This window comes from Leptopilina boulardi, unplaced genomic scaffold (genome assembly GCF_019393585.1).
Source record: "Leptopilina boulardi isolate dan_hultmark-lab unplaced genomic scaffold, ZJU_Lbou_2.1 LbouV2_377, whole genome shotgun sequence".
In the NCBI taxonomy this organism is placed as follows: Eukaryota; Metazoa; Arthropoda; class Insecta; order Hymenoptera; family Figitidae; genus Leptopilina; species Leptopilina boulardi.
Window position 1 is genome coordinate 2,025,541 of NW_026137948.1, and position 17,517 is coordinate 2,043,057.

The 17,517-nt window shown below is 30.8% G+C and overlaps 1 protein-coding gene across 1 annotated transcript in view; it reads left to right on the forward strand.

The window, feature by feature from the left end:
- LOC127287928 (midasin) overlaps window positions 1–17,517 on the forward strand; it is a 152,342-nt gene that overhangs the window by 97,692 nt on the left and 37,133 nt on the right. The window contains exon 5 of the mRNA XM_051315080.1: window positions 3,173–10,275. Coding sequence (XP_051171037.1) covers window positions 3,173–10,275 — 7,103 coding nt within the window. The remainder of the gene's footprint in view (window positions 1–3,172; window positions 10,276–17,517) is intronic.

The window sequence follows — 17,517 nt, forward strand, 5'->3', positions numbered from 1 at the left end:
TTCGCCTACCAGGATTCTCTGTAGTCTCTCCAGAATCATTCCCTCTAGAAGTTTACCCATCGTATCCAATAAACAAATTGGTCTAAACGATGAGACTTTATCTAGAGGTTTATCCCCCTTCCTAAGGAGGACCAACTTCTGTGTTTTCCAGTCACTGAAAAACCTTCCACACTCCAGACATGTATTAAAGACGTCGAGAAGTAGCTCCGGATACACAGCGATAACTTCATTAAGAATCTCGTTGGGTATTCCATCATTGCCTGGCGCTTTGCCATTTTTCAACGTCTTTGCCACCTTTTTAAGCTCTTCAAGTGTGAAGAGTTCCTCCCTCTGTCCTACACAGTGAGTATAGTCCTCTCGGGGGCCAGATTCAACATGGGGAACAAAGAAGGTATGATTTTTCGGACCCAAATCGGATTGTCCAGACCGGGGGTTTTTTTGCCGCGAAACTAGTTTTTTAGAAACTACTCTAAAAGCCAACCCCCATGGGTCATTTTCCGCTTCTCCGATCAGGTCCTTCCAACACTTTCTTTGGCTACTCCTTATAGCCCGCTTGAAGATCTGCCTGGCTTTATGCCACTCTTCTTGCAGCAGGAGGTCTCCCTTAGAGTGGGTATACTTCCTCCTCGCTGCATGGCATTCTCTTCTTAGACGGGCTAGCTCGTCATTCCACCAGTACAGAGCTTTCTTAGCTTTTCTTTTCTGCCGGCGAGGCATTGAGTTCCAGCATGCCGCGATAATAACTCGCCTCGCCTCACGCACGCCTCTTTATTAAATAAATATCTAACACATTATGTATAATCAAAGAATTTAGATTCAAAATTCATCAAAGCCTATCCAAGGAAAATTTAATACCTATCAAAAAGTTTTGACAGAATTTCTATTAAATTACATTTTGTAAGCCTCAGATTGCACAACTTTTTCGACTTTTATCCATAAATGCGACTAATTTTGACTTACTTTAATAAAATGTGACTTCTTCGACTTTTAAAAACATTTTTTAGATAAATACTACTTTTTTTAGTATAAAATATAAACATCTTTACAAATTTGAATTACATCAAAAAAATATTAACTAGAATACTTTACAAAATTAATTATTTTTAATAATTTTTATCAATTTCTTCAAAAATTTCATTATTTAAAACAATTTTTCAATTTCAAAAATCTCTAAAATCAATTATTGTATAACATTTTGTTAATAATTTTCATTAACTACAATTTACAATAATTTGAATAACAAATCTGCAAAAATTGAATTAGTTCTAAACGTTTTTAAAAACATTCTTTGTTAAATTTATTATTCCTAATAACTTTAATCAAGTTCTTCGAAAACTGAATTATTTAAATTATTTTCTCCAACGCCTGCTCGAAAAGTGCAACTTTCTTTGTTAGAAAAATATTGGGCAAGTTAAACATTAATTAATTAAATAAAATATTGTTCATTTTAAAAAACCAAATAATTGTCATTATATATAAAGCATATATACATTGTTAATTCTTCCTAATTAATTAAAATGCATTTCCTTGCGAGGCGTTGGAGAAAACGTCGTGTGCGACACGTGGGAACGAATGATTTTTCTCGAGTGATTGCTACTCTCGCTGCGCTCGAGCAGCAAACTTCACTCTCGAAAAATCACCCACTTTCCCCACTAGTTGCACAATGTACTATTTTCAACTTAAAACTTGTCTAAAATTCAGTTATTGTCTGAAGCTTATAAAAAAAAGCTGTAATTCCAATTTAAGAAAATTTTAATTAAAAATATCATGAAATTAAATTATTTGTAAAATTTGTTTCTAAAATTCTTTGGTAAATTAATTATTTAAATATTTTTTATTAATTTTTTTCAGTAATTAAATTATTTAAACCTGTTTTTAATTCCAAATTCTCTAAAATTAAATTATTGTTTAAAATTTTGTTAATATTTTTCATTAATTCAAATTGACAATAATTTCAATTATTTTCAACTTAAATTCTTTATTTAATTAATTATTTCTAAAAAATAATCTAATTTTTCAAAAATTCAATTATTTAAAACATTTCTTAATTAAAATTTTTCTAAAATTCCATTACTATTTAAAATTTTTGACGAAATTTTAAATTCTATTAATTTTGCTTCCTCATGAGGAAGCTTTGCATTCGTGACGATTTTCAATTTTTTAAAATTGGTTTATATGGACTCCTTTTCATCTAGAATGAATATATATGAAGTCCTAAGCAAATGTCCAGATGTATGTGTGTGTATGTCACAAAATATTGTATACAAATTATCTCTTAAACGTTTTAACGCAATGTCCAGAAATTTTGTATACTTATTTTAATCATTAATACCTAAAATCTGACACAAGGATTTCCGAATATATTCACAACATTTTATTTTTTACAATTTTTTCAAAATTTGAAAAAAAATTTTTTACAAAACTTTTTTATTGTAAATTTAATTTTGTTTGGTTAGAAAAACTAATTTCTTGCATTAAAATGAATTGATTAACCTATATAGAGTTCATGTTTTACATAAATCTATAGATTAAATCATTTTTTTGATTTTTTGAAAAAATAGTTTTTGTATTTTTTAAAATAACTTTTTTAGAAATTTTAATTAATTCTTGTCAAAATTATATTCCTGGCATAAAAACGAATCGATTGATGTATATAAAGTTTAAATTTTATCAATATTTATAAAATTGATCACTATGTTAGTCGTAATCCTTCTTTTAATCTTGAATATAAGTGTATTATGATGAGGAAGCTAAATGGTCATGAAATGAACACCTAGTTTATAAATTAGACTTAAATTTTCTTTAAAAATATAACTAAATTTTTTTTTTCAAAAATTTGTCCTATTGAAGTAAAATCTTGAAAATTTGTCTCAATTAAATTTAAAAAGTTATTGTAAATAAAAATTCTTGAAAATATAATTAAATTGAGAAACCTCAGTTTTATTAATTTGTGAATGAAAAATTATAAAATATGTTTTCGCACAACAAAAATACCTCAAAGCCTTACTAAATTTGTGGTTTAGCGTATAAATTAACCCTCTAATTTTACTTGTGTAATTTTCATAGTACCTTAATAGTCCCCTATTTCTCCTAAAATATTTTTTAGAATCTCTATATGAAGCCTGAATTTTTTAATATCAAAACATTGATTTGGTTTTTATATTTATTTCAGGAAAGAGACAATCTTTGGTAATTGCAATTGGGCACAAATTAGGCATCAATAAAGTAAATGCAGAAAATATTTTCCAGACTTACAAACCACCCATAACATGTGAAAAGGATTTCATAGTTGGTCGGGCAAAATTGCCCTGTAAAACAGCATCTTATGCGAGTATCGAAAAAAGAAATGTTACATTTTCTTTTACACGTCCATCTGCCTGCTTGTTAGAACGCATAGCTTGTTGCGTTACTCAGAAAGAACCCGTATTACTGGTTGGTGAGACTGGAACAGGAAAAACAAGTTCAATACAATATCTTGCTAAGAGTACGGGAAACACTCTTATTGTCATTAATATGAATCAGCTAAGTGAAAGTGCGGATTTATTAGGAGGATACAAACCGGTAGATTTGAAATTTCTAATAAAACCCATTAGAGAAGAATTTGAGTTACTCTTCCGATCGTATTTTGCCGTTGAACCCAATAAGAAATATTTAGAAGCTATTGCTTTCTGTTACAATCAAGAGAAATGGGATAGTCTTCTAAAAGCAATGACTGTCAGTGCTAATAGAGCAATAAATAGATTGAAAGATTCTTCTAAAGTAAAGACATGGGAGAAGCTTCTTTTAAAAATAGAGAAACTTTCAACACAAGTGAAAGGTAACATAGCTTTAGGGTTTGCTTTCGTGGAGGGAAGTCTCGTCAAAGCCATCCAGAAAGGATACTGGGTTCTTCTTGATGAAATTAATTTGGCTAATGCAGAAACTTTGGAATATTTGTCTGGTTTACTTGAAGGTTCTTCTGGTTCTTTATCTCTTTTGGAAAGAGGCGATGAAGATTTAATTAAAAGACATCCAGATTTCACTCTATTTGCATGTATGAATCCAGCAACGGATGTTGGAAAAAAGGAATTACCCATTGGTTTTCGAAATAGATTTACAGAATTTTTCGTTGACGAATTAACGTCAAAAATTGATTTACAAATATTAGTCGACTCATATCTCAAGCATATGAATTTACAATGTAAACATGAAGCTATTGTTAATTTTTACATCAGTTTAAGAAAAGAAGCGCATTTAATTTTATTCGATGGCACAATGAATAAACCACATTATAGTTTACGAACATTGTGTAGAGCTTTAAGTATCACTGCCGCTAATCCATGTGAATATGAATTAAGATCTTTGTTTGAAGCATTCTGTTTGAGTTTTTTGACTCAGCTTGATCATAAATCGTATCCCATTGTTGAACATTTGATCAAAAAGTCTATGCTTGATGAAAAATTAGCAAAAAGAATACTTTCTAGTCCCATTTCAAGGCCTAAAAACGATTTGGAGTATATTAATTTTGAGGGCTATTGGATTACAAGAGGAAGTGAGGCTCCCAAAACACCGGAAAATTATATATTGACGGTGTCTGTTAGACGTAATCTTAAAGACATTGCTCGAGCTGTCTCAATAGGGAAGATGCCGATTTTGTTGCAGGGGGACACTTCAGTGGGAAAGACGAGCTTGATAACTTATTTAGCGAAAGCATCCGGTCACGTGTGTGTGCGTATAAATAATCATGAACATACAGACTTGCAAGAATATGTCGGCAGCTACGTGGCTGATGAAATGGGGAAACTTGTTTTTCGAGAAGGTATATTGGTTGAAGCAATGCGCAAAGGATATTGGATTATTCTTGACGAATTGAACTTGGCTCCAAGTGATGTTCTTGAAGCATTGAACAGAGTTCTAGACGACAATAGAGAACTATTCATTTCGGAGACACAACAGGTTGTAAGGGCTCATAACGAGTTTATGCTCTTCGCAACGCAAAATCCACCTGGACTCTATGGAGGACGAAAAGTTCTTTCTCGAGCCTTCAGAAATAGATTTGTTGAATTTCATTTCGATGAAATACCACCGATAGAATTGCAGGAAATATTGCAAAAAAGATGCAGTATGCCTGAATCATATTGTAAACAGATTATCAATTTGATGAAAGATCTTCAAGTTAGACGAAAAACAACGGCTGCATTTGCTGGAAAAAAAGGTTTTATAACATTGAGAGATTTATTTCGATGGGGTGAAAGATATCGATTGGCACCAGAAAGTGGTGAAGGATTATACGATTGGAGTCAACATTTAGCTGACGAGGGTTATTTAGTACTTGCTGCTAAAGTTCGTCTTCCGAAGGAAGAAGCCGAGATAAGAGAAGTGATCAAAAAGCATTTGAAGCGGAATGTAAGACCACAAGATCTATTTACTTTGAGTGAAACTACTTCGCCGGTTACGCGACACATTTTGGAGGAAATACTAAGAGAAGATATTTCAGAATTTAAACATATAGTGTGGACTTATCATTTGAGACGAATGGCAGTTTTACTAAGAAAATCAAGTCAGTTTCGAGAACCAGTTTTACTCGTTGGTGAAACGGGTTGCGGTAAAACTACAGTTTGCCAATTGGTAGCTGCGATTCAGCGGCAAAAATTGCACGTTGTCAATTGTCATATGCATACCGAATCTTCGGATTTTCTGGGAAATTTACGTCCAGTTAGAGTGAGTCAGAGTGAAAATCAAAAACTTTTCGAATGGGTTGACGGTCCTTTGATTCATGCCATGAGGAACGGAGATTTATTTTTAGCTGATGAAATTTCATTAGCCGATGACAGTGTGCTTGAAAGATTGAATTCATTACTAGAGCCTGAGCGTACTCTTGTTTTGGCTGAAAAGGGAATCGATTTAACAAATCCGGATAAACTTGGCAGCATTGTTGTCGCTAAAGAAGAATTTCTTTTCGTGGGTACTATGAATCCTGGTGGTGATTATGGAAAAAAGGAACTTTCTCCTGCATTACGTAATAGATTTACAGAAATTTGGTGTGATCCTTGCACAGAACAAGATGATTTAAGGATTATAATAAAGCATAATCTTGATGTTAGTCTCACTGAGAGAGGAGGAGATATTTCCTCGTGTATTTTAAATTTTATTGATTGGATGAAAAGATACGATGTTTTGAAAACTTTCATGGTGAGCACAAGAGATCTCTTAAGTTGGGTTGATTTTATTAATATTTCAACAAAGAGTAAATTATCGTTAGCGGATGCAATTTTACAGGGAGCTTGTCTGACCTATATTGATGGACTTGGAACAAATACTGAAAATTTGAAACAATTTAAAGAAAATGCCTTAGAGTTTTTAATTCGACACTTACGTTCTTTGGGAACCTTTTCTATTGAAAAACTAACAGAAGTAGAAAATTTAAAAATTTCTACAGAAAAAATATTTGGTATTGAGCCTTTTTTTATTGAGCGAGGTGATGATTGCGAGGTGAATGATGAGAGATTTACTTTTTCCTCTTCAACAACAAAGCTAAATACATTTAAACTTTTAAGAGCGATGCAAATAAAGAAACCAATTTTATTGGAAGGGAGTCCAGGAGTTGGAAAAACAAGTTTAGTGTCTGCTGTTGCTATGGCCTCTGGACATTCTTTATTCAGAATTAATTTGAGTGATCAGACAGATGTTTGTGATCTTTTCGGAACTGATTTACCCGTTGAAGGTGGTAAAGGAGGAGAATTTTCCTGGAGAGATGGACCATTTTTGCGTGCTTTACGAGCTGGACATTGGATACTACTGGATGAATTGAATTTAGCTTCTCCTTCTGTTCTTGAGTGTTTGAATGCTTGTTTTGATCATCGTGGCGAACTCTTTATTCCAGAACTTGCTAAGACTTTTACTATTACTTCGGAAACTAAATTCTTTGCTTGTCAAAATCCAATGAAGCAAGGCGGTGCGAGGCGAGGATTGCCAAAATCATTTTTAAATCGATTTACTCAGGTTTTTGTCAGTACATTGACGGATGAAGATCTTAAATTTATAAGTTACTCTCAATTTCCTGAATTGTCACAGGAATTAGTGCACAGGATGGTTGATTTTAACACTAGAGTATCATCAGAGGCTGGTGTTTTATGGGGTTTGAATGGATCTCCATGGGAAATGAATTTACGTGACGTTATCAGATGGTGTGAGGCAACTATTTATTCAGCAAAATGTCAGTGTGATGAAAGTGATTTAATTTATAATCCTGGATGCTGTGTGGAATTGATTTATGCCGATAGAATGAGAACTAAAATTGATAAAGAGACAGTAATTAAAATATATGAAGAAATATTTCCAGTAAATAGATATCCTCTTTCTTCTAGTCAGCCAATTTTACATGTTACTAGTGATAAATTATATTTTGGTGATATAGTTTTAAATCGAAGCAAGTCATTATTTTATGAAGAGGACCTACTACTTTTGCGAGATCAAATGAAAGTATTGAGAAGTCTTGCACAATGCATTAATATGAAATGGATGTCTATTCTTGTCGGTGGTCCCGCTAGTGGAAAAAGCAGTATTGTTCGAGTAATTAGTCAATTAGCTGGACAAAAATTAAAAACTGTTGTCGTCAATTCCGAAATGGATACAAATGAAATTTTAGGTGGATTCGAGCAAACGGATTATAATAGACATCTCGAGGAACTTTTTGAACGCACGGAAAGTTTAATGATCGACTGTTTAAAAATGAGAATATCCAAATATAATATTGAAACATGCAGGCATTACCATCATTGTTTAGAAAGCGTTAGAAATATTATTCAGAATTGCAAATCTACATCCAGTCAACTCTTTTTACAAAAGCTGAACGCGTTATTACGTTTAGTTATAATCATGAAGAGTTTAGATATTCATCTTGAAGAATTGAATGATATATCACAGAAATTGGAAAGTCTCTCAAGAATCGTAGAACAAGAGCGTTGTTTAAATGCCGGAGGTAAATTTGAATGGGTAGATAGTTTACTAGTCAAGTGTTTACAAGAGGGTTCTTGGTTGTTAGTAGATCAGGTGAATTTTTGCAGTCCTGCTTTATTGGATAGACTCAATGGTTTATTAGAACCAAATGGTGTTCTTACAATTGGCGAACGTGGCACTACAATTGATGGAAATATAATGACAATTAAACCACATGAAAATTTTAGACTTTTTCTAACGATGGATCCAAAATATGGAGAAATTTCGAGAGCAATGAGAAATCGTGGTGTGGAAATATTTTTACTCGATCAAGATCAATCATTTAATAAAGATCTCGATGTCCGATCTCTCCTCTTCAATTCCGGTCTTACAAATAAAAAATATCAAGATGTTCTATTGGAAATTCATGAGAAAATTTCGCATGATATTTCAACAACAGAAACTTTGAATATTACACTTCTGCTGAAATCGGCATTTTTAATAAAGCAACAAATTTCAAGGGGCTTTTCTTTAAAACAAGCTATCGAAACTAGTTGTCAAGATGTGTACATAAAAGCGAGAGCGATAAGTAAAGAAAAAAATCGTCTGGAATTATTAATTCAAGAAACAATCACACATTTTTGTAATGCTATTGATATCGATGAAACTTCTATTAACTTAGAAACAATAACTTGGAAAGTTGAAGATAGTCAAGAAAATTCAAAGTTATCAAGAATAAAACAACAAGGAGTGTTACTTAGTTACTTTATCGAGAACATTCAATTCCTTCAATCTTCTAACTTAAATGATTTAGCGGTATTTCTAAACTTGGATCGTTTTGAAGAACTTAAAAATATGACCATTAATGAAATTCTTCCGTATGTATTAATGGAATTTTTCGAAAAATCTTCAGTAGACGATGTTGAACTGCGAAATAAATGGCTTTTAAAAAATTATAATGAAGCAAATGCAATTTGTGAAAATTTGGTAAAAGAAATTTTATCATTCCAATTTCAATGTCCAAATTATTCTTTACCATGGGATGCACTTTATCTACCGCGAGCTCTTACAAAAGAAGCAAAAGAGAAAACTCATTATGATGCAAACAGATTAGCTTTACTTCTTTATTGGAATAAAATTGAAAACGATTTATTAATGAGGCAATTGTCTAAGAAAGAAACTGTTAGAAGATATTCTACTGAAGTAATGAACGGTACCATAAACATACTTTTTAAGGATGAGTCTTTAATAAATAATTTCACTCCATTTACAAATCAAATTCGAAAATTTTTTAATATCATACTTCGAGAACCATTAACACTAAATACTACAGATTACTTTAAAATTAGACGAAATCTTCAATGGTATCAAAGGTACTGTGATTTAGGAAATCTCGTTTTTGAAATTGATAAAAAGCGAACTACAGAATTCATTAATCTCAGTAAAATCAGTTTACTTTTAAAAGTTCACTATAAATGGTTGATAAAATTTTTGAAAGTATTTATTTCAACCTTGTCTAATAAATTTTTAAGTGAAAATTGTAAAACTGAGATTAAAAATTTATCCAAAATGATAGATAACACCAATAAAGAATTATTTGTTTTATACAATCCTGTCTTCAAGCTTGCTAAAAAATTCAAAGCCGCTATGTGCCTACCACTACCACTATCTTCAAAAATCATTGCGGATTCATTCTCAAAATTGTTATACATGACAAATTGCCTAAATCCATGGAAAAATTGCAATAATGAAGAAAACATGATTTCAAATTTAATAATTTTAATATCTCAAGATGGATTAGATGCTCGACAACAATTGCTTTCACATTGGCAAATGTTTTTCAAAACACATTGTTTCAATGAAGAGACTAAAGAACACCTTTTGAAAATTAAAGAATTTTGCGTGAAAAATAATTTAATATTAGAACACTCTAATCCAATAAATGAATCAAAGCCTGAAGACTTATTAAATCAAACAGAATTAGCTGAATTTTCAAAGAATATTCAACTTTGGCCTCTCTATGAATACATGTTTCTTCAAATGGCTAATAGAATTCAACAAGAAACTTGTGCAGCAGTTTATGGTAATTGCCAATCTGTCAATATTACCACACAACTTTGGCAAAAATGGACACAAGTCCTAAGTATACCGGTAAATGTTTTGGCGATCTCCAATGCTATTTTACTTATTAATCAAGAACCGGAGAAGATTTGTAGATTGCTTCCAGTTTTGTCTTATTTATTGAAACGATTCACGCGAGGAAATTACGCCCTCAATGATTTCAAGAGATTATCGAACTCGAACGGATTGTCCACTCAACAAACGGAAAATTACAATTCTTTCACTTCTGACTCACAGGTATTTGACATTTGAAATTCTTACACATATTATTATAAGCTATCTTTTTTTAAAAAAAAATTTAAATAGTAATTAAGTACCATTTGAAAAAATTCAAAATTTTGATAAAAAATACGAAAATATTAAAAAAATCATTGGCTCACGACCTACCCGGCAAGAAGGATGTCATTGAAATGTATTGAAACTTTTCAATGCCTTTTAATTCCGTTTTCTTCCGAATACTTTTGAATCCCTACAAGTGTATTATGGGGAATTAAAAGGCATTAAAAGGAATAAATGAAAGAACGGCATTAAACGGCATTAAATAGCATTCACATGAATGTTTTCTAATGCCAACTAATACCATTTTTTTCTTACGCTATATAGAATAAAAATTAGAAAGAATAAAAACAAATTAAAATTAATTACAAAAAAAGAAATATTTTTCTATGGCAAATATATTTTTTAATCATTTATTTTTTATTCGTAAATAATAATTGACTAGACTTAAAATCTTTTGTGGTATTGCATACAATTTTTGTTGTATGTCGTGATATAACATGTTCGATATAGTAGTACAAAATATAAAACAAAGATGATTTAATCTATGACAAAATATAAAATTTTAAAACAGTGAACGAAAAAACTTAATTTAAGCTTGTAACGCTTCTGTAACGTCTTCTGTTACTACTGCCCTTTGTTCAAACGGAACAAATTCGAAATCTATTATCTCTTGCAAAGTGTCGTCAGCAGGAAGCTGTTGCACATTTTTGTCTGCAAGAAGCTGTTGTAAATCATCATTAGAGAGTGGATCAATATTAGCAGATATTTGCGAATCCTCTTGAGAAGAGAGCTCATGTTGATCGACATCAGAAACAATTTGTCCATTAGCACTATTCTCACTTTCAATTTCAAGCCTAGTACCGATAACACTTCTCGTGTTTTTCCTTGCAAATGCTTTCTTCTTTGTAACCTTCACTTGAGAGATTTTTTTTTGAAATTACAAGAAAGTAACAAAACATTTGCAAACATTTTTTAACGCGTTTATAACTTTACACAACTCAAATAGAAAACAATAATTTCACTGAACAAACACGTAATCACACAACGAAAAATTTACTTTTCATGCTGCATGCCGCGCCGGTTGCTATCAAGTAACAAGGTAAGGCTAGGTATGAAGCAACCTATCCTGTCTCTGCAGTGCGCGCGTGCTTTTACTTCTGCGTCTGTCTGCGTGAATATCTTTGGTGAAACATTGCGTCATGAGCGTCAGTTGTGATTAGTTGAATCCATCAGAATGTAATTTTTCCGTTGTAATTAACCAATCACAAGGAACCCAGCGCGTTAAGCGAACGTGAACACCGAAAAATCGTCTCCGGGACGACCAGGTTCCTTGTTTCTAATGCCTCGTGCACTTCAACGGTCGGAGCCTCATTCCAAACATAATTGAGGCACAATAGTTTAATTTAAAATAATTTTAAATTAATGACTTTGTGAGTTTTAAATTGATTGTATACGTAATGATTTTGAATAACATATTTTGCAAATTTGAAACTTATTGTATTTTTATATGCGATTTGATAAATTTATATTTGTATTTTTTACAATAAAAATGATAAACTTATATAGAACTAATTTATTTTTAAATTAAAAATTTTTTTTCAAACAAAATAAAATGATATAATGCTAAAATGTCTTTATAATATAAATAAAAATAAACAACATAAAACATATATTTTTAAAGCAAAATTATTTTAAGTAATTATACAAAATAAAATTTAAAACATTTAAAAAGAACTTTTTCAAACCTGAGTAATTTATTTGTTAAATATATTTTATGAAATCTATGTATTATTTTTGTGAATAAATGTTTAAAAAACAATTATTCCAATATTTTATAGGAATTAAACTTTTCAATTGAAAATTTATTTTAATAATTTAATTATAAATTATTATTCATTTATTACATAAATAATAAAAATATTATTTAGCATTCGCTTTTTAACTCTTTTTTTTATATTGAATGGCATTAAATAGTACTCAAATTAATTTCTCAAAAAAAGCATTCAATGGCATTCGTCTATTCCACATCATCTTACATACAAGGCATTAAAAGGTATTAAAATTAATAGTTTTGTAAAAAGGATTAAAAAGAATTCATCTGTTAGGGTATTCATACTTAAAAAGGTAATTGAAAGGGATTAAAAGCAAATAGTATTGGATGGCATTGGCTTCATTCAACTTTTTATTTTTAGTTAGGCATTGAACGGCATTCAAACTTTACATAAAATTTTGATGGATTCAAACGGATTGAAACTAATCAAGTTATAATCTACAGAGGGCATTAAAGGGGATTCAGGAAAGAAACGGAATTCATTGGCATTTAAAGGCATTCGATTGTCTGTTTTTTCCAATGCCAATTAATGTCTCTTAATCCACTCCTTCTTGCTGGGTAACCAGGCTTAAAATTTGTTGAATTTGAAACTTTTTATTTATTTTTTTTATTAAACTTATTAATTTTAAAACTTAAAAATTTGATTGTAATATCGTTTGAAAAAAATTTTTCAATTTTTTTTAAAAGTACGCTTAAAAACACACATTTTGAAAAAAAAAACTTTTAAATTTGATGCATTTTTAAGAAAGTTATAAGCATTCAAAATTTAGAAATCATTGAAATTCTCTACGAATTTTGTGAAATTAAAAATGGCGGATGCAATATGGTGAACGAAAAATTAAAATAGAAAGCTTCCTCGGGAGGAGAGGAGGCAAAATCACACGGATTGGCTTAAAACTTTTTACTCGGAGATTTTTGGGGTTGCTGATTACGAATCCGGTAATAGTTTTTAAAAATTAAAAAAGGCGGACGAAAAAATTAAAAATCTCGCTGATTGGATTCAAACTTTTCCCTCAGAAGTTTTTGAGGTCGCTGATTATGAATCCGATATTATTTTTTAAAAATTAAAAAAAAATTTACCCGTCGAAAATGAAAGTTCTCTTTCCCTCTGTAAGGTTCCTCTTTCCCCTTTGTCATGAAGACAAAGTTTAGTACATTCACCTAAAACAGCGAATAGAAAATCAGATATAATATTTGTAATATACGACCCCGAAAACACCCCAGTAATGAATTTCAAGTGAATCAGATGAATTTTTACAAAACTTGTCCGTCATTTTGAATTTTAAAAATCTGACTTCAAATTCGGAGTCAGCGACCCCAAAAACCCCTAAGTGGTAAGTTTCATTAAAATCCATTTGCCTAAAAATGTTATTGGGGTTTTTCGCAATTTTTTAATTATTTGATAACTGATGGAATCTATCCCTGGAGCCGAATCCTTCTTACATAAAGTTAGAGCGTGATAAAATTCTTCTATGGAAAATGGGTTGTTCATTGGATCAGTTTCATCAACAACTTCATTATTCGGAATATGCATTGGAGGGATATTAGGATTAACTAAACTATCTTGCAGTTTTTTAATTTCATCGGAGTCTAAATTATTAATTGTATTAGTTGATCTGGGAGAATTACGTGATTGAAATGATTTGATTATACCCCAGATGCGTTTTAATTGTTTGTCAGAATTGTTTATATGATTTTTGTTTTCTTAAGAAAACTTTTATTTCTAAGTCGATTATTTTATATACTTTAACGGCGTGAGGTGATTGATCTCGAAGAAAATTTTTTCTAGCAATTGATCTTTTTTTATGGCTTAGTCACATTTATCGTTCCACGATATGCGTTTGGTCTGTCGCGGACGTTCTGTTTTTTTAGGAATTTGTGCACCGGAATTTTTTAAGGACTATATGACTTCAAGAATGAAATTTAAATAAACTGCATCAGGGTTTTATAAAAATTTATTTTCTAGAGCTTCTATTTTTTGATCTATTTTTTCAAAATCTTCCCAATTGACATTGATTACTTTAATCCTCGTGTTGTTGGGAATTGAAAAGTTTGGAGATAAACTAATTTCTGTGAAGACAGGATGGTGATCTGATGAATATGATTGTTCCCGCACAAAAGTGTCTGATGTACATGCTATCATGGGAGTTGATATAATTAAATCGAGAATACTTGAATATCCTGTGTTGTCATTAAAATATGTTGGATTCTCTGTGTTTAAAACAACGAGAGGGTATCTATCAAGTATTTCTGAGATGTTTGATCCATTTTGATTATAATTTATATGTCCTCACATTGGGGAATGAGAATTGAAATCTTTACAAATATATACTTGTGTTGACTGAGGAAATTAGTCCAAAAATTGAGTCCATTCATCCGCTATTGTAGGAGGAATGTACATTGCAATTATTGCGATGTTAGTATTAGATCCTTCCTAATACGAAGATTCCAAATTTGTTACTTAGATATAAGATATTTTCGATACTTGGAATTCGAACTCATATTTCAGACATTCTTTAGAGGAAGCGATGTGTTGTTCACGACAATTATTGCATTTTGGGTGTTGTATCGTATTGACGCATTCAGATGACCGATGACGTTGTGTACAAAATTCACACACAGGGTGGGCTGAGCGGCACTGGTAAGCAGTGTGTCTAAATCTCTGGCAAAAGTCACATCTCCGAGGGGGGGAGTAATTAGTGTAAAAAAACAAATAATGGTAAGTTTTAATTGTTTTAGGAACCAAGGAAGTACCAAAGACAATTTCAATTGTTTCAATAGGTGTGTTGTCGAATGTACGACGTTTCAAAGATATAACATTGAGCTTAAATATGAGAGATTCTTTTTCAATCGCCCCAGCCCAAAAAGTCAATGTTCTGTGATTGGCTTCAAACTTTGGTAAATTGTTCTCCTATATGATAGTAATAAATCCCTAAAATATAAACTCATTAAAAAAATATTTGTAGAAAGTAGAGGGGGTTGAAGTTTTGACGTTAAGGATAACATTGTCATATTTAAATCCGTATAACTATGACAAAAGTTTATGGATTTTAATTTATCTATAATGAATTTTAATGCATTTTTCACGTACTTTTCAAAAATGTATACGAAATTTAAAAAAAAAAATTTTTACCCCTTTTTTTCAAAATCAACCCTTATTTTTCGATTTTCACCCCTTCAGGTATTTTTTATTTTTTTTTATTTTCATTGGAAAGCTGAGGTTTTTTCCCATGAGCTATGTAAATATGAAAATGGGACAACAATAATTTTGTGAGAAACAAAATATTAAAGTAGGCGGTGTCGATAAGGAGTATACCTGGAGACCATATTTGAGGATTTAGGTAGGCACCGCCTAATTTAATATTATGTTTCTCGCAAAATTATTGTTGTCCCACTTTCGTATTTACATAGCTCATGGGAAAAAACCTCAGCTTTCCAATGAAAATAAAATAAAAAAAAAATACCCGAAGGGGTGAAAATTGAAAAATAAGGGTTGATTTTGGAAAAAAAGGGGTCAAAAATTTTTTTTGTTAAATTTCATATACATTTTTGAAAATTACGTGAAAAATGCATTAAAATTCATTATAGATAAATTAAAATCCATTAACTTTTGTCATAGTTATACGGATTTGAAAATGACAATGTTACCCTTAACGTCAAAACTTCAACCCCCTCTACTTTCTACAAATATTTTTTTAATGAGTTTATATTTTAGGGATTTATTACTATCATATAGGACAACAATTTACCAAAGTATGAAGCCAATCCCAGAACATTGACTTTTTGGGCTGGGGCGATTGAAAAAGAATCTCTCATATATTGTCCATTTCCATATAAAAATTTTCTAATGATATATTTGTTTCTACTGGAGAAATAAATCCCTTTTTTAAATAAAGAAATTTGCACGGAAGAATAATATTTAGAACCAGGAAGTTCAAAATAATCAAGGATTTTGTTAGCATCTTGAAAATTTTCACATATTATTTTGACACTGTTTTTTCCATAGGCCGAGATGGTAAGTGGACCGCAGTTATATTTATAATTGTTGTTGCCATAGCAATTAGACTCTATCTACCTATGTTAGATTCATTAGCATTATCGGAACAAAATTTGAGCATCACAATATATGGAATTTAATTACGTTCTTTGTATCGTAATCGTAAATTTGTAGATGTTCCCGTAGGTTGCCAGAATAAAGAATTAGGCGGAGGTTGTTTATTTCGACTATTTAAATTAGTTGCCAACCGTTGATCGTAATTTTTATTTGCATTTAAAGACGGACTTAAATTCATATTTTGATGTATATTAGTATTTAGAATGACAGGAAGTGTTAAATATTTTTTTAACAAAAGATGATGGATTGGTTTCCGATAGAGATTGTAAAGGAGGTATTGTATCAATTTGAATTTTAGTTCGCTTAAATTTATTTAATTCTGTTAAAGATTCATAATTTTCCAATAAATTTGCCTCACCTTTATCTCTTTTAACAGTTTCTAGATTTGTCACGCTTGTATCGTTCACATCACACCTGGAGTTAATATTTATCATACAAATGTCATTTGTTATATCTGTTTGGCAATTATTAGGGGTAGATTATGTGGGAGAAGGCATCGCATCCTTCATCATTTAAGAATTGTTTTCCATTTTAAATATTTAATTTATTTGTTTTCCTCTTTCAAACAAAATTCTCAATTCTTACTACACAAGTTCGAACAACGCACAAATTACCATAACCCATAAGCACAAAAACAAAGTAATTATATTTTTTTATTCATATTAAAGATAAATAAAAAGCAGGAAATATCCATTAGTGTCTTCAAGTTTCCATATTACTTTCAAGCCTTAGAAAAATTTATTTAATGATTTCCAAATCGTTAAATTCCAAATTTAATTCCTTTTACTCCTAGTTAAATTTTTCCTTGCTTTAGTTAGTATAATTGTTTAATTATTTATAAAATATCCATGTGACAAAGATTCTTGTATGACACCGCATGGTAATGCTTCCAAATTCATAATTCATTCAATCTTGATTTCACTTTTCATAAATATCACTTATTTTTTTAATTAAACTATAAGTAAAATGCTGAAATTTAAATTGTTTTAATTCTACTATGATTCTTATAAAAGATTTTTTAGTTCACAAATATACGATGGCGAAAGAGTTTCTGCCAAAATTTTAACAGTGTTTAAACGGTGGTTCTAATGGAACTCTGCCTGTCATTTTTTAATGCGCATTATAATGTTGATTACTTACTTTATGTATGTCAATTTGCAACCACCGTAGACACTACCACAACACCCCGTCAAGATATCTATGAAACGCATTTGCGAGTCACAAGTACCCTGTAGATTTATCGAATAGAATCCTT